At 42.3% G+C, this 23,976-nt stretch overlaps 1 protein-coding gene across 1 annotated transcript in view; it reads right to left on the bottom strand.

Annotated features, from left to right (window-relative positions):
• Positions 1 to 21,418, bottom strand: part of fbn1 (fibrillin 1) — a 69,415-nt gene extending 47,997 nt beyond the window's left edge. Inside the window, exons 1-8 of the mRNA XM_052063740.1 lie at positions 21,142 to 21,418; positions 20,672 to 20,929; positions 17,481 to 17,563; positions 14,876 to 14,974; positions 13,093 to 13,188; positions 11,600 to 11,695; positions 1,115 to 1,312; positions 108 to 233 (exon numbers count right to left, since the gene is read on the bottom strand). Coding sequence (XP_051919700.1) covers positions 108 to 233; positions 1,115 to 1,312; positions 11,600 to 11,695; positions 13,093 to 13,188; positions 14,876 to 14,974; positions 17,481 to 17,563; positions 20,672 to 20,847 — 874 coding nt within the window. The 5' untranslated portion in view covers positions 20,848 to 20,929; positions 21,142 to 21,418. The remainder of the gene's footprint in view (positions 1 to 107; positions 234 to 1,114; positions 1,313 to 11,599; positions 11,696 to 13,092; positions 13,189 to 14,875; positions 14,975 to 17,480; positions 17,564 to 20,671; positions 20,930 to 21,141) is intronic.
• Between the last annotated feature and the right edge of the window lie 2,558 nt (positions 21,419 to 23,976).

Below are 23,976 nucleotides of genomic sequence, written 5' to 3'. Positions count from 1 at the left end.
TGACAAACACTATACTTTCATGTTTGTTAATGAAACTTTTAACTCAAGTCATTTTTGGGTGTACTCTGTCATTTGATTTAATAGGGCTGCCAGAGCTTGATTCTTACCTTCACATTTCTGTGAGATCTCATTAAATTTGTGTCCAGCGGGGCATGTACATTCAAAGGATCCCACTGTATTGATACAGTTTCCACCCTGACAGATGCCAGGGATTGCTTGGCACTCATCCACATCTGGAAAAGCACAACATATTTATCGTCAACGCTGGCTGTCGCATGTACACGTGCAGTTCACATACGAAAGATACCCGGAAACAAAAAGGCTAAAGAATGTTTGTCCCGTCACGTTCACACTTTTCAACATAACAAAGGAAAAAAAGAAAATGAGAAAAGAACGTTTTCCAGAAGGAGAGCACACACGGAAGCCAAGTCGCTTAAGGAAATGGAAGACACAGAGACACTTTTGCACAATGTGATACAGCTCTTGTGCTGGACCTCATTCGACTGTGAAAGGGTCTGTTGATGGAATAGGATTTGATGAAATGCAATGGGATCATAGGGGCTTCTGAGATTCTTAAAAACGAACATTTCTGCATACCCAGCTTTATATTAATAATCGATAGTGTGTAAATGACTTGACTGCAGGCTTCAAAGTGAAACCGTCTCAGAATTCAGTGACCTGATGCCGCCTGAGCATACACCAGGTTGCCCGGCATTCTGGCTCGGGCGCTCATCTCCTGTGGGGGTTACAATGTTGTTGGGTCTGGAGAAGGCAGCCGGCCCGAGGGACGCCTTTCCAAAAATGAGCTCTCCCACATGGCACCACCACTGACCCGTGTTACTGACTCTGACAGTCTCAGCACAGTAGGGGACTGCGGGCATTCCATACACATGTGGGAGGCATTGCCACCCACCCCAATTTAACCCAATTAGAACTAATCCTCTGGAGAGGGGATGGTGCATAGAGATGAGGGGTGACAGAAGGAGAGAGTCAAGGCAGACGAGAAGGGTAATAAGATACTGTAAACGCGTCAGGCAAGACTAGAGCGGAACTTTTCTTCCAAAGCCCAAACAAAGCGCCAACACAGAAAGAGAGATTTAGGCACAGACTTTACCTTGGCATGCTCCTGTGCGGTGGTTTGGTATGAAGCCTCTCCGGCACGGTTGAGGCTGGGCTGGGCACATTTCGCACGGGTGACCCCATGCCCGTCCCACTGTGGCACAGCACAGAGTCTTTGTGCACACAATACCAGTGAGCTGGCCTTGACACATCTGTTTGTTCACTGAGGCGAAGCATGGACCGGTCCGATAGTCTGTGAAGGAAGGCAAAACAAGAGTGAGTGCAAATTGTGAACTGGGATGGAAAATAATCATACAACTGGAATGGCACTCGGTTAACACCGACGCCACGCCTGAAGGTGGCAATACTGCAATGATCATGACAAAGTTGATATGGGCTGCCGCGCACCGCAAGCTTTCTTCAGTGGAGCGCCATCTGTCTTTGCACTGCGTGTAAAACGTGAATGCGACGGCAAAATAATTGAATTCCTTGCTCGATTGATTGAATCCTTGGTCTAGTACTACAATTAAGTGTTGTAAAGAGTTAGAATATTTGTGGGCAAATTTCCATTCAGGTTGTCACTAATTAAAGGGACAAACCTACATTTGATACCGTACTGAAACTTTACCATGGCAAAAACTGAAAGGGAAAGTCAAGTAAAAAAAACTTCTTTGCAATATATGTTCAACTATATGTGCCTTCGCTAGTCTAATCACTGTATTGCGTTTGTGCTTGTGGAATATGAATAAAGGCGAGGCGCATGTCATACGTAAGATAACTCAATGTGCTTCACACAAACAGAGACATCGACAAGCATTTCCAAACAAAACAGTTACCGACATTCAGAACCGAAGCAGAGAAAACAAAAGTGGTTGACAAAAATTACCACAGCGTACATTGACACCATTTAAACATACAGTATGAACAGAAAACGTAAAAAAGAAATAAGTAAAGAAATAAAAGTAGTTTGTAAAAAAAAAACTAAAAGAAAACAATCAATTCAAATAGTTTAGATGTCTTTAATCAAAGGTTTAAAAAAAGTAACATTTGAAACCTTAATAATAACACTCAAATCCAAAAATATTGTTTGACAAGTTTCATGAGACAAAAAGCTCATAAAAATCGAATAAATTTCGGTTTATTTATCATCATTACACTTTTAGGAATCGCCTAATCTAGAAACTGACTGACAGCTCATGTTTATGGCGGTGATTTCCACCACACTAAAACCAAATCTAAATGGCTTTCGTTAAATATGAGCAAAGCGTCCTCTGTCTCTCCTCCCCTTCAAATTGGCTTGAGAAACTCATTCCCTTAATCCCAAAGTGGGTATAAATGTATCTCCATCCATCAGTTTCTCCCCATACACCAGTCATTTATTTCATTTTGGATTGGGCAATATCAACAAATCTTTTTTCGGTGAAAACCTTGGCAGATGGTGAACAACTGATAGGAACGGCTAGAAATAAAGTGTATGGAGGGGGTGGGGCGAGTGAGGAACTTGTCCCTCTATCCAGTAAATAATCCCCCAAAAAATCATTTCCACATTTCACAGCAGACAACAGACAGCGAGAGAAAAGACGGAGACAAGTTCCAACAGCGCATTTGTTTCAAACAAACGGGACATTGTGCGTTCCCCATGTGCATGGACCTGGGCCCGGCCCAGGCCCGTCACGTGCACCACGGCCTCCACCGTGTCTCGGCCTCTGGCGGCAACTCTGTGTGAACCAGAACTGGGTCATCCCTCCTTCTCCTTCCCTTCCTCCCAACCTGAGTAGCACAATCTCGATTATAGACGTATGTTTGCCATTGTTCCACCACTGCCTCCTCCCAACCACAAGAGGAAACTAACTGCGCCTCAACAGAGATGAACTGTTTAGTTGTTGCGAATGGCGTAAAAACAAAAACAACGACAATATTGAAGTTACCTGTATGCAAAGGAGAGGTGGGTAGTTTTACATTTACTGTACTTGATTACTGCAGTAACCTTTTCATTGAAATTTGCTTGTCAGAGTAGTGCACTATATTTTTTTATTTGGGTGATTCTGTTAAGGAGAAAGGCTATTTTCATTCTGTGACTTTAAGTTACATTCCGTTTTCCACACTGCAAAAAAACAACTTGTATTTTGGCGGGGCTCAAACAGTCATTTAAGTTAGGATCAACTTTAAAATGATTGATATGTATGGCAACAAAGTGAATTAGCACAACAAAGCATGCAAGTTGTTTGTTCCAAGACAATTTTCTGAGTTGGGTGAACTTAAATTTTTCAGTTGGAAGGTGACAATACAAGGGTTTTGTAAACTCGTATTTCCTTGTTGTGAAATGTGGAAAAGATAGTTTTCAAAAAAAGCTAAACATTTTGTAGAATTTTCCGACTTAAAATTGGATCCCTTTGATGCCTTGACATTTAACCCATTTTTTCTTAAAGAGTGTGCTGTAGTGTACTACAATCTACATGCGGGTATTTTTTGTTGTGTCATGTCTATTTCATCAATCCAATGGAGCCAGGGAGTCACTTGGCTGCAAAGTCGCCAAGGCCCTACGAAGAAGCAAAGTTTGACACGTTGCGTGCAGCATGGCAAACATCTCTGTTGACCTTACAGAGAGGCTCCAGTTCACCTTAACCCAAGCGAGAAAAGAACGGCTATGTCATATCGACTCTACTTGGAACTTGAGATGTACACGAGAGGCAGTCTTGGTTTGCATTTTAGAAAATGTAATGGCCTGTGGAATAAGAGCGGCAAGTCGGCCACAGCACGTGAATGCAAATGTTATTTCCTCCAACCCAATCAGGCCTGGTGGCGTTCTTTGTTCCTCGCTGTTGAAAGGGTTGTGCACTCTCAAAAGGAACAGTGAGATAAGCGATCAGCAGTGTACACGGTGTGCCGAAGATAAAAGTGGTAAGTTGGCGAAACTCAAATCGTTTTTGAGTCATGAAACAGATGTCAGCATTGTTTTTACATTTAATAATGTCGGGTGAGTCTATTGTCCCATTTCACATTCATGAAAAAATGGAAGTCAAGACCATTTCTTGTGGCTGAAATCGACTTCATAGCTTATGTTATTGATAAAATGTTATTTTGAAGTGATGTTGTCGGGCATTATTTGAATTTGCGATCAGATAGTTTCGTGTATTGAACACTCATGTGCGATTTGAAATGAACAAAATAAAAAGTTCATCACTGGTTACTCAGCACCTGAGCTTCGTACCCAATTATTATTGGAAGACAACTTTTTACTTGTATCGGAGTTTTATTATGCTAAATTAACAGTACTCTTTCTTGAGTATGATTTTTGGCTACTCTACCTATGGTATGTAACTTTGATGGAAAAACAAAATTTTCTGGGAACATCATTTCATATAACCATTTTTTATACAGTCTATAAATAAGCGAGGCGGCACAGTGTCGACTGGTTAGCACGTCCGCCTCACAGTGCAGGGGGCGGGGTTCGCTGGCCTTTCTGTGTGTAGTTTGCTTGTTCTTCCTGTGTCTGCGTGTGTTTTCTCTGGGTAATGCGTTTTCCTACCACATTCCAAAACCATCCGTGGCAGGTCAATGGAACATTCTAAATTGTCCTTAGGCGTGATTGTGAGCGTGGATGGTTCGTCTTAGTGTGCCCTACGACTGGCTGTCAACCAGTTCAGGGTGTCCCCCGCCTACTGCCAGAAGACAACTGTGAGAGGCCCAAGCACACCCGCCGAGCCTCGTGAGGATAAGTGAATTAGAAAATGGATGGATGGATGAATAAGTGATAAAACTTTTTGTAGTTAGTCCCTTGCTCATCCCGAATAATTCATGTTCGCGTCACTCACTTGTGGCTGCTCCCCCTTTTCATTATGGACTTCACTAAAAAGGCACTTTGAACAATCATGGCATGACATCATTTAACTGATTTACAAGATACTGACTCACAAAAATAAAGACGGCGTGTTTTACTTTCCTCTATAGACATATAGATTTTGACCGGGACGGCCAGATGTTTAACAATAAACTGTGAGTAGAACAGTTAACTGGAGGAGCTGTTAACTGCAAAAAGCACAAGAGTATAGTTGTGAATTCCAATGAAATGTAAGTGTTGAGTTTAGACAAATAGGGAGAGGCTGAAAGTTGGAGGGGGAAAGTAGTGGTGTCATTTTATCTGTCCCCTCTCCCCATGAAGTGCGTGCAGCTGGGGTGGGGGATCCACCCACGGCCTGTTCAGCTGGGAGTGCTTGCACGTGTGCACGCACGCACACACACACACACACACACACACACACACACACACACACACACACACACACACACACACACACACACACACGGTCAGAGTTCCGACCCGCTCATCTATAGTCTAGCCAACGATGATCTCAAAACAGACCAAAATTCACAAGAATGTCGGGCTCTTTGTTTCACTGCTCTACTTTCGGAAAAAAATCATTCCTCAACTATTTTGAAAAATGTTCACACACTTTCACAAGTGTTTCGGTAAACATGTACATGTGATGTCGAAAAAGAGGGTTTATTTCAAACTCAAGGCCAGCTATTTAATATCGGTACACGTCCAGATATTTTGAACACAATAGAAATATCTGCCTCCCCAAGGACATGCGCACTGTATGCACAACAACAACCTTGCCAGGCAGGAAGTGGGTCCAAGCGTTTGCTTGGATTCGTTCCAAATCGCACAAAAACATTTGAAGAACTATTCTGTAGCCACTGTTTGTCAATGTCAATGACTATATTTCCGCATCCCTACAACTCTTCCGAATAAATTGTTAGCCTCACTTACAGTCTCTCTCAAACGTAAAGACATTCTTCAAATTTTTGTAAATATGATATTTCAGGGACTATAAATCGCTCCGGAGTATAAATTGTAACAGTCAAAAAAAATGCATCATGAAGATGTAAAAAACAGATAAAAGTCACTCTGGAGTACCATGAGTCACATTTGTGGGGAAATGTATTTTACAAAAACTGAGACCAAGAACAGTCGAGCTCTGCTTCACTCCAACCTTTTGGAAACTCAGAGGGTTGTTCAAACGTGCCGCTCGGTTGTTCGGAGTGCCCCATAAAAGGAGTGCCGGAGCCCAGTGTCTCAGGCAGTACAGAAAGAAACCGCTCAAGCACAAACTGCTAAGTGGTTTCCAACATAAGCTGCATTTGAAAATTAATGGGAGGGAAGTGCACTCTGCCTCTCCAAACACACACAAACACACACACACACACACACTCAGAGCGGCGTTACTTTAGCAGAGTGAATTTCGAATTGCACCTCGAGTGGAGGACAGCAAAAGATTCTAGTTGGACAAAAACTTCCTCTGCTAACTATAGAAAATATTTTCTTTTGAGTCTAAGATCACATCAACTAGAATCCTGCGTTACAGTGTCACTAAAGGTTATCGTGCCTTTCGATGCTATGAATACTTGTTGCGGCGTAAGGAAGCCACATGCTAATCTCGCGATACGTTACACATTAGTTGCTGTGACTACTACTTCTTCCTTTTCTTCCATTTTGTCTTGTATTTTCTCTTTCCCGTTGGCAAATACTTTTGATGCAATACCGCCACCAAATGTATTTCCCGTCCGCCAAAACAGTCAACAGGATTAGGGAACGGGGATTTCGGGTGGCAGTCTATGGTCTGAATTTAATATGTACAACAGAGGCGATTGCTCTAAAGGGCCGTTCACACGGCACACATTTGCTCCGGTGCTGCACCGAGATATTTTGTTGCGGGATATTTTGCACCGCAGCAAATTGTGTGGAGCGTTCACACGTATAAAGCCGCTGAGCGGGGCAGCCCCGGTACAGTGTCGGGGCTGCCCCACTTGCGTTCACACGGCAGTTTCTGCAGCGGAGCAAAACGACAGGAAACAAACGAGCTGTCGTGTTGGTTCTTTTTAAAACGTACTGTATATACACAACTCAACCGACTACTGGACCGGCACGTCCTTCTCCTTCTCGGTTTCCGTGCCTTCTGCTCGAGAGTGACCGCCCAAGAAAACGTAAATGAACGATGACTTCAATGACACTCAGATAAGCAAACACTAATGCACCAAACAGAAAATCAAGAGAGGAAATCACAAAATAAATTCTATGGGGCGCGGGGGGTTATGAACAAACAACAAAGGAACAAACAACTCCGAGACAGTCCAGTCTCCTACAAAAGGAAAGATGTTACTAGCCAAGTCTTGTGTCGTTATGAATCAACACATTACGGGAGTCCGACAGAGCACGAAAGCAACGCATTCTCGCCATACGTAACTCTTCACAAGCATTTGCTCTGGAGCTAATTTAACCCAGTTGCGTTCACACGTGCAAATTTACACCGGTGCTGCTTCGCAAACGAGCATTTGCTGCGGAGCAAATATTTGACCCACCTCCCTGAGGTGGGTCAAATTTGGTCCGGTATAAGCTCTTTTCCGGGGCTACGCTGGAGCTAATTTGCACGCGTGAACGCTCTACTGGGGCAGCCCCGGTGCAGCACCGGACCAAATCTTGCCGTGTGAACAGCCCTTAAGACTGAAAGGGAAGCTGAACTTCCCCGAAAATAAGTGATCAAATATATGTTTGGACATACAATTGTGTGTACATGTCATTGACTAAATATGCGCTCCACTTTTTTCCGAATCAGCTTCTTATTACTCGTTACGACGCGACACTCTTCTCATTCATTCCCGCAGCTTCACTGTGCTTTAAACTGTGTGGACGCTGAGCGTCTACAGCGCGGACGCTGGGCATCGAGAGTTCAGAGTAGGTTGTCCCAATGCATTGAAACGAGACGAGTCATTGGATAAATGCTGGTTTTGTCCCGCCCATCGGACGCTCAGCGTCTCTGGGAGTCTATGGACAGTGGCCGTTTATCGGCTGCCCCGGACGCCCAGCTGAGCTTTTCTGCATGATGATTGGATGATTGTCTGAGGCTGAATCTCTTTTTGATTGACAGCGAAATGAGCCAATCACCGATCTTTTGGTGTCGGCATCGTGGGAGCATTTTTCTATTCTCATTCCGTTCCGAGTTGAACTGGAGACTTCTTCTAATCATCTGAGCGACGCTCTCTTTGTTGAAAAGGACTAGCAGTAAATTAATCTTTTATTTCTGGGGGGGTTGACTGTAGTTGCTGGAGTTGTAGGACACTAGTTAAGTCGCTGGAAAAGACGCCTTGTTGGTATGACAGGGTCACAGATCATTTTCTTGAAAAGGAACGGAGTGTATAAATAAACGGACCCATTTTAGGATGTAGGCCGAAATTGAGCTTCTCCTCCTTGACAGACCAGCATCCGCCACTGATGCACAAGTGGCACCTGAGCGTAAGCATTGGGAATAGAAAATACAGCCAAAGTAGGAGGAGCATCGGCACACACCGCCATCTTCAAAGCCTCAAATCAGCTACTTTCAACAAAACACACAACGCTCGACAGAAAACGCACACAACTTGTGGCCATCTTTCCACTTAGGTTTGCACTGGGCTGGAACAGACAGAAGCAGATAGAAGCAGATAGAAGCGAGGCATTGAAGGAGTCTGCGGGCTTCACGTGCTGCCTCATTTGACCAACCCAAAGTTAACTCAAATGCTTGGAAATGCTTGATTTTATCAAATGAGTGCATGCGATCATCGGCCTTATGGACAGCTGTGGCTTACCCCGCATTCCAGCCAATAATCACATTTAGGAGCAACAAAGAAAATATTGACGAACCCGTGTGCATTTTTGTCCGACTAAATCATGCACGGTGCTATAGCCGGCCGGTCAGCAGACATGCTCACGTGGGAGGGGAGACTTTTCACATCCCTGGATGACTCTAGCTTCAGGTCAAGTGTGTGTGGTTGTGCGCTCACTAATAGGATAAGATCTAGCCGTAATGGGACACAGCTCTGTTTCAAGCATGAAAACTGTGTGAGTCTAATGTGTTCATGTTTGACTGTGCACATGTACTTCATTTATTCAGTCGTCAAGGAAATGCCTGTGAAAGTGACTTAAATGTAGCCAAAACACAAGCGGGTCCATTTGTCCTCTTTTTGTCTCACTGAAGACAAAATACAACATGAAGTAATTGGAAGTATAAATATCACCCCGGGATAAATGTTTAGTCTATAAAATATGACAAAATGTCAGCTCAGCACTTCCAACGGCTAATTATAGAACATTGCCCACTATAAAAGCTTTTAGAAGCCATTCAGTCATTCAAACCAACTTATTTGATTTCCTTTTGATTGGATACATCATCTAGTTCACTCAGTGGAACTGACCACAAAAGACAACATTGTCATTCTTAAACCAGCCCAAAAGGCAACAAGCACCATGATAACCAGTAGCCACATTTAATTCCAATTTGAAGTGATCAAACGTATGCTTGAATCCACTACTAAACGCTGCGTTCTTCATTTTCCTTTTGGGTAATCCACAGTGGCACGCTCAGTTAATGCAACGCAAAGCAAAGTTTATACATTAAATAGTAGCTTCTTCTGCTTCTGGTAGCCTTTGTGTTCCACTGAGCATCATCACACATTGTCCTTCATTTCATTACTTTGTCTCATGTGTCATCAAAGGCAGCATGTGACAAGGAAAAAAAAAACCTTCGTCCATGTGTCTAACAGCAGTAGCCTGTGTCTATTCATAAAATAGTGATGGACTATTGCTGACTTGAAAATGCTCGTTGTGTTTCCGGTTGCTATATAGTACCCCAAAAAAGGGTTTGTTTTGTTTTTTCAATTTGGTTATTTTCCAGTGGACGTTGGAAATGGTTAGCTGTACAGTGAAGATCATTCTTACCTGGTGGTGGCAGAGTGGCCAAATTGAAAAAGACAGAGAATCAAACCTCCATCATCAGGTTTGTGAAAGATATTTCTCACAGATATGTGTAAAATGTTTGGTTGAGTTACAACCCGCATTCCATTGAAACATCAAAAGAGCATGTTTGTGCCATGAATCGGCGCAACAGAAAAGTCATGCTCAAACGATCCATCCCTTTGTAGTTAGATAACAGCAAAGTTGACTATCTACGGAAGCCGAAAATATGCTAAGTCAAACAGTGTGAGTCACCAAAATAATCCAAAAGGTAAGAAAAACTGAGCATACCTGTTAAAATACAAATAATGGCTGCTTGGTCTCCCTTCCAAGTAACTTACTGTTATGCAGCAACTTATTCTAGACTGACTCTATAGCTACACGTTCAACAGTACAGCAAAAAAGAAGATGGTTTAAATTATCATTCAAAATTCGGATAAAGAATGTGTGACTTCATTGTGAAATGTCCAGTTCATTTGAAAATATAGTACCTTACGTAATTATTTCTCAAATTTTATGAAAATAATGGGCACTTAATCACATCGAAATTGTGACAAAAAGTGAATTTGCATTTTGTGTGCATTATTCCTATTTCGGGGCAGAGATTTTGTGGCCATAAATGACTATTTTATGCGCACACGTTCATGTGCCATAATTTCACTTATCTCATATCTGGTACTCTGTAAACATCAACTCCCGGGCCGAGTAAAAGGCCAACAGCAGCCCAAACTGGAACACACTTTCAGCCATATGCATAGGACAAAGCACAATTACTTATATAGACAAGCATGTTTCTTTAAGGTGTTTCAAACGTCTGTTTCATGTGCCTACTTTTTGGGTCTGATATTCTAAAATATAAATAATTCCTCATCTCACCAACCAATCGCAGGGCACACAGAGACGAACAACCATTCGCACTCACACTCACACCTAGGGACAATTTAGAGTGTTCAATCAGCCTGCCACGCATGTTTTTGGAATGTGTGAGGAAACCGGCGAAAACCCACGCAGGCCCCGGGAGAACATGCAAACTCCACACAGGGAGGCCGGAGCTGGAATCGAACCTGGTACCTCTGCACTGTGAAGCCGACCACTGGACTACCGGGCCGGCCCCTATATATATATATTACAGTTATCATGTCACCTGTGATGCACGTACAAGAGATTTGAGATTTGGAAGATAAAAAAGTGTGTGCAGATAGGCCTTGCCATTTGAGAAATAAAAACATGCTCCCACAACACTAAGCTTCAACACAGGAAAGGAACAGAAAGCAAAGCCCTGTGTGTGAAAGTGTTTTTCAGTAGATAAGGCGTGTTGCCAACTCATCCCAGCTCGTAGATAGCGTCTTAATAGTTCGAGGGTTGAAGAAAACACTGAAGTGTAAACCAGGACAAATCATCCATCAGACGCCTCTGAGAGGCTGGACTGGTTAAAGGGGATAATACTACCGGTAATTAAGAGCTCTGCTTACAATCCAAATATTAGCTTTACGAGGTCAACGCTTTGACCTCTGCTCCTCATCACTGCAGCAGACCTCAAGCAGCTCTCCCATGTTTGACTTATGACATTGAACAGACTTTTCTACTTTGGAGCGTTCACACCCACAGGAGGTTGCGAAGAGCATAGATTGTATATGCACAACAAACCTCATTCGGTGGCACAAATAACCAAAAGGGCTCTTCGGTTCCAGAGGGGGAAAAAAAAATATTCAACACCCAGTTCTCACTTTGGTTGTGAAGGATGTAGGCAAGAAAAGGAGTCATCATTACCTTTCTCGCACTGCGCCCCGGTGAAGCCGTAGGTACATACACATCTGTTGGGAGCCACACACCTTCCTCCATTAAGGCAGCCATTTTCACAAACCGCTGTACAAAAAGAGGACAAGGGTTATGTTTTGTTGACATAACATATTATTATCTCTACATTATCTCGTCCTTTGAGTATACACTCTGTTGGATTTCTTGCAACATCTTCCGAGCCGCTTGATCCTCACTATAGGGTCGCGGGGGGTGCTGGAGCCTATCCCAGCTGTCTTCGGGCAGTAGGCGGGGGACACCCTGGTTGCCAGCCAATCGCAGGGCACACAGAAACGAACAACCATTCGCACTCACACTCACACGAGGGACAATTTAGAGTGTTCAATCAGCCTGCCACGCATGTTTTTGGAATGTGGGAGGAAACCGGAGCACCCGGAGAAAATCCACGCAGGCCCGGGGAGAACATGCAAACTCCACACAGGGAGGCCGGAGCTGGAATCAAACCCTGTACCTCTGCACTTGAAGCCGACGTGCTAACCACTGGACTACAGGGCCGCCACTTCTTGCAACATGTTAATCATAACTACTGACAAAAAGTTCTGGACAACTGATGCGTTGGCTTGTTAGCATTTGGGCTAACTCCACGGCAAATTCCACTGTTTGCTGCTATGTGCATTGGTGTAGGCAAATAACTGAATAATAAACAACTTATATGAATCACAATTTGTTGTTGCTAATTACTGTTAAGTCATAAATGGAACAGTTTGATTCAAAATCAATTGTGTCAAGTGCCGTCCAGGCCTCCTGATGTCAAATTCTAACAGATCCAGTTCGTGTACTGTATTCATCCATTCATACTCAAATACCTGTGGTGAATTGTTCATTTCAGCTCATTGTTTGAAAACAGCGAGTTGTGCAAAATTGAAACACTCAACAGTTGGAAATCTACATTAAAACGTTAAGAGAAGGTCAAATTAAATTCAGTGAATCCCACGAGTTTCATCAACACTTTAGTACTTTGGGAAAATGTCATTAAAACTGAAAGAATATCGGTGTACTATTTTTGGCCCATGTTGTAAACCCCGGTGTTGTTATCTCAACACATGTGTGATGATAGAGGCAGAGGAACAATAACAAAATCAAATGTGTCCCGATGGGTTAAAATAATGTTACAATCACAATATATATTGTGAATAATTCAATTCTATTCTACATATCCCCATGACCCATGCGGATCAGAAAATAGGTGGATGGATGGATTTTACATCTTTCTGAGGGTCATTCGGAACTGAGCTAAAACCTGTTTATTATTATATTATTTTTATACAAATAGAGGTTCTTGTTGTGGTGTTTGCCTTAGAATTGGGTCCAAAAACAATAGACTGAATTTTGGAGATTTGTTGAGAAGGCAACATTATATTCACTCAACACACTTTATGTTGTTGGTAGTTTTGACGAGATTCTGTCAAAAAGACCAATGAGGCAAAATAAGCAGTACTACTTACGTTGACCACAGTGGTTTCCCACGTAGCCTTTCTGACAGAGGCAGTGGTCCTCAGCACAAGTCCCCCCATTCATGCATCGGATGTTACAGTGCTGGACTGTGGGCAGAACGATACAATCATGTAACACCTATTTGATTATTAGTGGGGCATTGAGTGGGTATTGATCCTAGTCAATTTAGCAGACGTGGACCCAAAAACTTAGCAAACTAACAAAAAATGTTGGCCTATAAGTTGGTACACTTTAGCCACCAAAAGAGGACCATGTGAATATATAAGGTGAACTTTCTAAGTAAAAACGTTCTCAACAGGATTATAGATTGCATAATACTGATCCCCAAAGACAAATGATATGTCATCCAATCAAATGTCCAATCAGTCGGATGCTATCCAACCCAATCACTGATTTTTAATCGATCACTTTTTTATTTCTTTATTTTTTTTAAGTAACTCGACAGCAGTGGTCCCCAACCACGGACCATAAACGTCAGCAACCCCACAACCTCTACCCCATAAATTATCTTCCAAAGGGCAGTACAAGTATGGCTGAGCGATGATATGATTGACAACCGTGATATTACAGTGTACGGAAGCATGGAGTTGCCAAAGTGGTGTAAAAAGTGACAGACAAATACGTTCAAAGGCATGTGCGAGTACGTTCAAGCATATTTAAATATATTCAAACGTAGTCGCAAGTATGTTTGAACGTACTCACAAATGTGATCGAATATACTTGTTGGCCAAAGGCTACAAATGTAGCATTTTCCCATAATGCCACGGTACATTGACTTGCACATGCACGATAACTTTAAAAAGATTTTTTTTTTACATTTTAAGGCCTATTAATTATTCCTTTTAGTAATTCAGTGTTATTTTATATCATTCTACATTTGTTGGACTTTTGAGTAAAAACCTTTAAAAAAATTTCGGTGTTGATCATTCAAAAGAAATGCTTCATATGTTCATAAACTGTTTAAAGGGGGGAGTCAAGTCAACTTTACTGAACAATAATCTCTTCTACGGGTCCCGATTAGTCATAACACTGCATTCTGAATTATGTTGCTCTTGTAGAATATGAATTAACCAGCAAAAATCCAACCATTTTTCTCCATCTCATGTGGCGGCCAATTTGCCATGTTGATATCACAGTTGCTCAGGGGTAATGACCAATCATGACTCACTTGTTTTCTGCATTTGGTCAAGTGACATTCCCAAATTGGGTCCTTAGGCATTGTAATGTCATGATCAGGTCACATTATTGTCAAGAAAATTCTGACTTGACTTTCTCTTGAAGTATTTTGTATTTTCTTAGGTTTTCAGTTACGGATGCTCTAAAACTGCAAATTTAAAAGCAATTTCAAGTTTTGATATGATGTTATTTTTATTTTATTTTTTTAAACAACACATATACGGTTATTATCTTGTTTGGCTGACGGTTTATTTTAGCATTTTAAAGTTGATTTTAAAGTCACTTTGAAGTTTTCCTATTTGGGAAAAGTACACGTGGGAGTCTTCCCTATTTTCATTTCTTCGAATTTGATGTTATACCACAAGCCTCCTATTTCTTGACAGCGTAAGAATGAGAACTACGGAATACTTTATAAGTGTGTTAACAGCATCTCTATATTGTGCTTTTTCACCTATCACTGTCTCCCCTTCACCCCCATATCATGGGGGTGAAGGGGAGGGGCACTGTCAAGCCAATTTTCACTGTAAAATGCAACAACAAGTCAGTAGAACCAACTCACTGTGTCCAGGTAAGACATGACAGATGCTGTAGCCCCACCTGATTTGGATCCACAGGACGTGGCGACTTGGCCCGTGGGACAGGTGCACATGTTGGGTCTGGAGCAGAAGCCATCTCCGCAACTGCTTCGACATATGGCTGCAAAGAGCAACGTAGCACACCTTCAGCAACATACATGTTTCATTTCAGGAAGTCCTCAATGTGCGTGAGAGAGCGCGGAAGCGATGCATTCGCTGAAGGTTTTGCCTTTCACTCGCAAAGGATGTAGCTATGATCTCAACCTCATTAAACTCTCAAAATTTCAAAGCGGCTCCAGTGATCTTCCTTAACCCTAATCATGGTCATGGAGTAGCTGGCGCCACATGTTGCTGAGCCATTCTCTTATCTGACTTGCTATAAAAGTGCACCAGTGAAGTGTTTTTTAGTTGCTGCTGCCTTTTTTTTTTTTTCACTCCCCGGCTTTCTTTCCCACAGCCTGTTGTTGGCATTGCTGCGTAGTCTCAGCTCTGGTCAGGTAGAGTCCAGCCACTGACCCCTACTCCCTGAACCCCACTGCTAAACAATGTCATTAGAGCTGTGACAGGCATCCTGGCAGCCGGCCGGCCCGCCAGACTGCAATCATATGAGACTACGGCCTCTCAGACCTTCCTGTCTACTGAGGGAGGGGGAAAGAACGAGAACAGAAACTCTAAAAAGAAACGTCTGAAAGAATGCCGGTGTAAATGAAGCAGAATTAAAAATTTCCACTGGCATGAGGTCACGTTGTCTGCTCGCACTTTATTAAGAGGATTTGTCTCTCCTTTGAAAACATCATCCATTCGCCATTGCAATGTCGGTCCAATTAATTCAGCAAATAAGTGGGGAATTGGAACTATAGGACAACACTTCCTTCTTTGCTTATTTGCACAGTGGCGAGCCCTCAGCGGCAGCAAGGCATTTTTCGGGCGGGCTCAACACTTTCACATTCCACTGACCTACATTAAAGTTCAGGTGTGAAGTAAACTTGGCCAACCATCTTTTGAGTCATACTTCGGGCTAGAACTATTTCAAGCATGCTTTCATTGGTTTTTAACATACCCCTCCTAGATTAATAGTTAGACCCGGAGCAACGCACTTAACAATGAAAATGGTTTTGGTGGGCAATCTCCGGAGAGTGATGTCATTTCCAGAATGCAAAGTGCCAGTTAGCCATTGCACTGCATTGTTGATTGTCCCATTAACCGCTCTTTGCCACCGTTACCGAGTTATTCGGCGAAATGCCTCGGCTCTGTGTGGCGATGCGCTGTTCGTATTCAGGCAAACAGTTGTTTGAGTATCCAAAAGAAAAGAATAGGGCACATAAATGGACCCCAAAATTGGAAGGATACAGTTGCATTCTCTGAAAATGAATTAATTTCATGCCGGTGTCGACAAGCATTCTTTGTTACAAGCACTTCAAAGATTTTTCTCAACCGGATTTGCAAAAAAAGGTGGGTGTGTCAATCAATTAATAACTCTGACTGTTGTTTTCAAAAACATTCAATTCAAAGTACTAAACACGTACAAGGATGTAATGCTTTACGGAAACATTCAAACTATGAGTGCATGGAAGGAATCCTCTGCAATGGTTTACAACTAAATGCTGCCGACATCATGTGCTGAGTGATACATGAAACAAAAAGGAAATCCCATCATGCGCGATTTATACCACGGCATGGCATTGAATAGCAAACAATGACAACTGCGGCCTATCGAGTTTTCCGTTATTCCAATTCCAATGGGTCTCATCTCTATTCCATATCCGGCCATTCAGGCACAACATGTATGGTCCAATATACATCTTGCCTCTTCCTCCAACTCTTCAAACACATGGATCCCCTCAGATAAGTTTGAAACGTAACTTTGTGAATCGATTTCTGACTGCCTTTTTACACTTTCCAAAGTGAACTCCGCTATTGTTGTCTTAAAGTGACGTTACACTTCTTGGTTTGACGCTCGTTAGGATCTCACTTCGGGAAAATGATTACTTTGTCATATTTACAAAATAGATTTTTTTTCATATTTTTTCAGTATTTTGTTTAATTTCTTAACCTGTGATACAAATATTTTGTTTGTGATTTTCTAAAATTACTTGACAGTTGACCTTGAACAACGTCAATTCTAATATTTGCTCATGAAGCTATGCAATATTATTCCCAACAGTCTGTTGACTTTTTAAAATAATATTTCTCTAGGCTCCACAGAACTCATTTTGCAGTCATCCGACTGGTTGGTCAGAGCAAAAGCCAAGTTTGACAAGCTACTTGCAGATGTCAATACATTTAACAATCAGTATATCTGGTGAGTATGCTGTATTTTATGGAAAAAAGTATTTGTTTTTGTAAAATCATTAGATACATATGGTGCTGAATTGCTCCAGTTGATGAATGTTTCTTGATGTATGGCATGATTGTGGTGGTATATGGTGAATTTAGTCCTGCCAGTCTCCACTGTAGACTCAGTTATAAAATGCACTGTTTTTGTTGGACAACAAACTGAGCTGCCACAAATGAATTAGATGACTGTTCCTGACAGAGTTGAATTTGTTCAATAACCAATGTTCAAATTTTGTGGTCAATAAGGCTGATATGGTCTGTCAATCAATTTTTGGGGGGGTGATACTTACGGACAATGCACTGGTTTCCCCCAATCAGAGTCTTCCAGCCTGGACAGCAATAAACATTGTTCCTTGAGCCGCATACATTGGGTCTGTGAAGAAAAACCAAAACGTATTCAACAATTCACATGCCAGACATGAAACCCTTTCACCCTAATGAGATTCTAGACAAGTGAGTTGCTCAGTTTACTGATTTTACTTTTCCTCTCAGTTAGCTTGATTACGTAGCCAAAATATTAAAACGCCATCTCAGAAGCGGTGGCCAACAACCTCAATTCTAATATTTATTCCATCAAATGATATTAATTTCATCTCACAATATTCTCTTCATCTTATTGCCGTTCTCTTGGCCAGACTGCTTCCAGTGTGTCGATCTGTCTTTCCAGTGTGTCTTATCTTTTTTCCCCCAGTCCAATCAGATTTCAGTCTCTATCATCTTGCCGTGTTAATCTAATCTGCCAAGGTCTGTCTGATGTACCGGTAATTTAAAGTACAAACCTAACGTATGAGTTTTCGAGTTATGAGTCGGCAATTCAATCAGCTTTTAGCTTTGACTTGCAAACTTGAGATGTGGATGCTGCACAATGAATTAAACTGCAACAAAAATCAAGAGGCTCGCTCTAATTACTGGAATGGCATTACCATTCATTTCAATGACCCAAAGATGACATGCCGATATGAGTATTTTGTGTTATGAGGTCGGTCATGGAAGGAATTAAACTTGTATCTTAAAAACACTGCTGTATATTAGCAATGGGACTCTTTCTTTAGCCAATTGGATGAATCGCCTGCATATCTGATGAGTATGTGGCATTTTATTTATTTACTTTGGGAGTGGTTGTTATTTGATATGCACTCATTCTGAACCGCTTCGAATGATGCACGTCACAGTTGCGTGCTGTTAGCATGTCGAGAACACTCCTTCTACTCTGAAAAAAAAAATTGAATGATGCACCTATGCAAACATTTCCTGATGATGTCAATGCCTGAGAGCCATCCTGCCTACAGGTGTGCTCGAGGCCTACATAAGTCAAACTCAAATCCGTGTTGACCTGCAGGTCATCGGATATAACCCAAACCAGATCAATGAGGTAATCACGAGGATGTCAGAAACATTCTTCTGGTGGTAAGTCAGCGTGACACAGCACACAGCCTCTTCCTGACGCAGATGTGCACATAAATGAACTTAAAGCTTGTCATATAAAAATGTCTACTGTGTGACCTTCATCAGCTGTTTGCTGTCATCACTGGCGCACAGATGGACTCTTTTTCGGGGTCTTTCTTCTCCAGCCTTGCTTGCTTTTATTCTCACATATGCACATGCTAAGCCACACTTACACTCCAGCAGAGAACTGTGTACAGCTGCAGATGTGATTTATCCACATTTTTTGGGGGCCAGAAAAAGGATTAGGTTGTTTCTCTGTCTCTCTCTTGGTCTCTCTTTCTTTCTGCCACAGCCACACACGACCAATGGCCTCCTTTGTTTGGATGTAATTTATTATTGCAGGCAGCAGGAATGTGATCCCCTTGCCAGTATTTAATTGCTAAGCTTTGCTCCAAACTTCCCCATCATGGACAATCTTACTCATCTCAGCCAGCCTTGCATTGTTGTTATTATTAAAACATGCACACACATATTCTTTGACCTTCAGGGCTCATAAAGGACGTGTGTGTGTGTGTGCGCGCGTGTGTGTGTGTGTGTGTGGGTACAGTGTTCCTCTGCTCTAGCCATAAACAGCGAAATTCTGCAAGTAATTGATGTCCTTCCCCCTGTTTTACAATAGCCTATACTGTAGATGCCACAAGAAACACTACTTCTGTCCAAATGAACAACCTCAATTCACTTCAACATATTTCCTCGGTGCCAAAGTTAGATTGTAATGAATTACATTTCCTGCGTTATTATTACAGAAGTGACATTTTGGGTGAATCGTACTTATCATCCGAGCTTTCACTAATCCACCATAACTCCTCGTGACGTTTGACTCCTTTTAACCAATCAAACAGAGCCAGGCAGTTACATGACCGCACCCAATTGCCACGACTCAAGCTACCTGAGTGAAGACCATGATAATGAAAAGGAATAGTTAGCTCATGTGCTGGCATCCATCTGCCTAAAAATGTTGACAGTTCAGCCGACAAGAACTCCATTTAAAACTTGAGAAAACGTGTTGTGGTTTTACAATCGCTGCCCAGTGCTTGTTTTGTGCTTTTTGTGCAAACACAGAGAGTTATTTACCATTTCTTGTGGCTGAATTTGCCTTAATCTATCTATCCATTTTCAGTATGGCATGTCCTGATTATGGTTGCAGGTGTGCTGGAGCTGATCGCAGCTGAATTCAGACTTGAGGCAGGTTACACCCTGCACTGGTGGGCAGCCAGTTGCAGAGCACAAAGAGACAAACAGCCATTGACACTCACATTCACACCAAAGTCAAATTTAGAGGCTTCAATGTATGTTTTTGGAATGAGGAAAGAAACGGGATTCAAAGCCCCAACCTTTCAACTCTGAGGTGACTGCGCTAACCACTCCTCCACTTCCATTTATGTAATCTTTTTTTCAATGGTTTTAATTCATTATTGTCCAATGTAAAGTGTTGGGTAATATTTGAGTTGCACATATTCATTTGATATTTTTGGCTATTTGATGGCCTAATAAGTAGTTACTCAACAGCTACGCCGTAATTGAGTATTATTTTTCACAGGGTAACTACTGGACATACTCAAGTAGTTATTTGTTAGTGGTTGAAAGGAAATAAATTTCATCTGTGCTGTATGTTGCACATAGAGCACATTTGACAATAAAGTTGACTTAAACTTGAACTTGACAATGTTTTACTTGTGTCATAATTTACAAACGTATTTTTACTCAAGAATCCTTTTTGGCAACTCTATCCACCTCCTCTTGGGACCAAGAGGCCACCAGTTATATATATATATTTTTTAATAGCTCAGTTTTTCTGGAAATAACAGAAAACCCCCCAACCAAAAAACACAAGTAAGTGAATTTGCAAATGCCAAATTACGACCGTGCGGGGGTTCACTGTGTATGACTGCATGTGAACACAGTAGCAAGAGATGTTCATTGAAAAGACAAAAGCACGTGATTCTCCAGAGAAGAATGAAGAGAAAAAGTGGGGGATAAAATCAAGGCTGCCCATATGGGTCTAATGGTTGAGGGATTATCATAGTCACATTACCCTCTGAGCACGTCCGTCCCTCCCTTCCTTTTGGCTCTGCTGGTTCTGGAGTCGGTGGTTCTAACCTCTCCGGTGTTCAGAACCTCTGCGGCGTTTCCGAGCAGGACACAGAGTGACAGCTGGGCCACCAGAACCAGCTGCAAGAGCCGCTCTCCTCCGCTCTTACTGTCCTGCATATCCACTCCTCAAGTGTGCAATGGGCTTAACCCGCTGTCCAGCCCTCTATCTGTGGAACTTGTGTGCAGTCTGGAGTCAAAGCTGCAAAAACAATAAGAGAGCAGAGGAGGGTGGGGGGAAGAGGCAGAGGATTGTTAAAGGTCAAAACAACTCCATTGCACTCAGTAAAACATCTGGTGCGTCGTGATTAGTCCGTATTTTGAAGTTGGTTAGAGAGTCGCAAAAACACGCAGTATAAAAAAATAAATAAAATCAAACAAACAAACAAAGAAAAAAAATGATCAATTAATTACCTTGTCTCGCGAGGAGGAGATTCGCCTCAAACCAAGCAGAGGAGTTCCTCACGCTTCCACGCAGGTATGACAATGATACAAGTTTCAAGAGTTGAGCGCAAGCTTCCGAAGGGCGCCTGTGAATAGATGCGCACGGTCACGCGCGAAGTAGGCCCGTGCGCATCCAACTGCGTGTGGATCCACGAGAGATCATTTAGAGCAGCTGATGCATTCCACAGGAGGAGAGGGCTGAAAAGTCACTGAGACTTTCTCCCTTACTCGGCTCTTTCCTCATCCCTTGCCTGCTCCCCCCTCGCCCCCTCCCTTCCACACCAACCTCCACCACAAAAACTCCCCTCCCGAAATCACACCACCCGATATACACCCACCCAAATTTAGCTCTCGCGAGACTCATACCGGCAATGCCAAAAATGCTAAAGTTGCTCTGGATGTTTGGTTTGGACTTTACTATCATTAGAAGTAGCAAAATTGTACTTAGGTTGCATACTTAATCAGAAGTACAGATACAAAAAAAAAAAAAAAAGACTGGTAAAAAGTACAGTAGGGGTGATGATTTAACTCACTCCACCACTGATGGGGATGATGGTGTTAGATGGTGTTTATCCCTCTCTGACAGTGTCATAATCGGTATTATCATGGGAAAGGAAGACTTGGAAAGCATGAGGCTGTGTAGGTGTACCTAATGTTGGGTCCAGTGAGTATGATGTGTACTGATTGGGGAGAAGACAGGACCAAAAAAAATCTCTTTTAATAGTATGTATTATAATAATAATTATAACATAATATAATGTATTCTTTTGGACAAGAAAAAAAATCTTGAAGTATACATTTTGCTGAGGCAGATGAAGAACTAGACCGTTGTAAAAGTGAGTATAAACATGCCATTCACCCAGTATTGAATTATATGCTGTTCATATTTACAGTGCGCACGTACAGTATGTTTGGAGGAATTTGGTCCAGGCAAGTGATATTTTTCACACACACGGCTTCATGTCGGCGGACCGACCCAGCAAATAAAGAGCCTGTCTGGTTGTGCTCGAGCGTTCTGTCATTCAAAGAGAGTAAGACCTGTTCACACACTTCTACTGATCCTGGTTACGTTTCCTCCTTTTGATCAAATGTTAGTTTCTGGACATTCGTAACTAGCCCACCCTGTGCGCATCTTCAATGACAATGAGTTCTGGTTGCAATTGTGATAAGCGATGAGGTTTATCAAGGAAGGACAGTTGTTGTAGTCTGCGGCGGTTTTACATGGAAAAAAAAAATGATGGGGAAGCAACCACCTAAGTATAGACCACATACCATGCAGACAGACTACACTATTCGCTTTCTGTCTGGTGTGCTTTTTTTTTTAGTTTTTATATGAACTTTCAATGACAGTGTTAAAAATAGCGCAGGCATCGGTCTGTCGGTGAAGGCCCTCGTATAGCGCAGGCATCACAAATTCTGAAATATAAAAGATCAAATCTCAAAATATGTTACTGATCAAAAACAGTTGTTCTATTAGTTTTCTTCTATACAAATCACGCCTTTAAGCCCCACGCCAGCCATGCAGACTGTCTTAGTTGAAAACATAGAGGTGTTAGTGCAAATATAGAGCCCAAAATGCAATTTATATAGGTTATTCCTTGATTAAATGCTTGCTCTGTATTAAATATAAAAATGCATCGGGGCAACACAGCACCATTTTCTGGCACGCTGCCTCCTCTGCCCTAAATAATTGGCAGTATTGAGTCGCGGTGGGAGGTTGAAGTACAGATACTTTGGGGTGGGGGGTCACTGGTGGTGATTCAACTCTCTTTAGTAAAAAAAAAAATCTTAACCCAGACACCTGCGGTTTTTGAAAGCAGCTCACCTGCTCCTCTTCTCTGACACTCAGTCGGAGGCCCTCATCCGCGACAGCTCCATTTGCAAGTCTTCCCACCACGCCAAACTTAGTCTCAACAATACTGCACTACTGTCTTTCCCTCACTGTGGAAAGTCCTGCCCTCTGCGAGGCCTCTCCATCACGCCTTGAGTGCCAAGAGTTTTTGTTTGCCTCAACACGGCCAACTGTCAGCTCGGGCGGCTTCTGATAGCAAAGTAACTGCCAGCTATTTCGCATCAATGTCTCAAAGATTTGTGATATTTACTTTATTTACAGTATGGCCTGTTTGAACACCTGCAACTCCCTGACACACGTCCTCCCCAAAATACCCCGCGACCACTCCCACAAAATATGGAGGGCAGCTCTGTCTGTCCATAAATCGGAACAGCCTTGTTCTCAGTTATCAGTAAGTCCAGTCTGGGTCATATGACCCTTACATACTGTTTGGGTCAAATTTGACTCATTTTGACACTTGACGTTTGTAGAAAAATACACCAGATGTCATTCTTTGACCCTGACATTTGATTACTTTTCCGTAAAGGCCCGAAAATACACCCAAAAATAATTGTTGTTGTTGTTTAAAAAAGGGACCAAGTAATATATGCATGTATCTACATGCCAATTTCAGCGGGGAGTTTTGAAACAATCCTGGAAACGGTCTGTTTCCACCACGTCACACAGAAACATGCACCTGTTGCTCTTTGAAGGGTTGTTGGGGAGTCCTGAAACCGTGAAAGAATAAAATGAATGATCATCCTTACTGAAGCTATGGAACCGGAGTCATATTGAGGTCAGAGGGTGTCTTGACACAAGTCTAAGGTCCGCACCTGCAAAAAGGAATGCTCGCTCAATGGGATTTTTCCATCATCAATTGCACAATGACTGAGATATGTTTGCATTACTGCCATTTGAAACAACAGAATCATCACTGTCTGAAGTTTTTAACAAAAATGGCCAACGTGTCCTGT

This window comes from Hippocampus zosterae, chromosome 4 (genome assembly GCF_025434085.1).
Source record: "Hippocampus zosterae strain Florida chromosome 4, ASM2543408v3, whole genome shotgun sequence".
Classification (NCBI taxonomy): domain Eukaryota; kingdom Metazoa; phylum Chordata; class Actinopteri; order Syngnathiformes; family Syngnathidae; genus Hippocampus; species Hippocampus zosterae.
The sequence above is the reverse complement of the archived record's forward strand: the minus strand, read 5'-3'. Positions and strand labels throughout refer to the sequence as shown.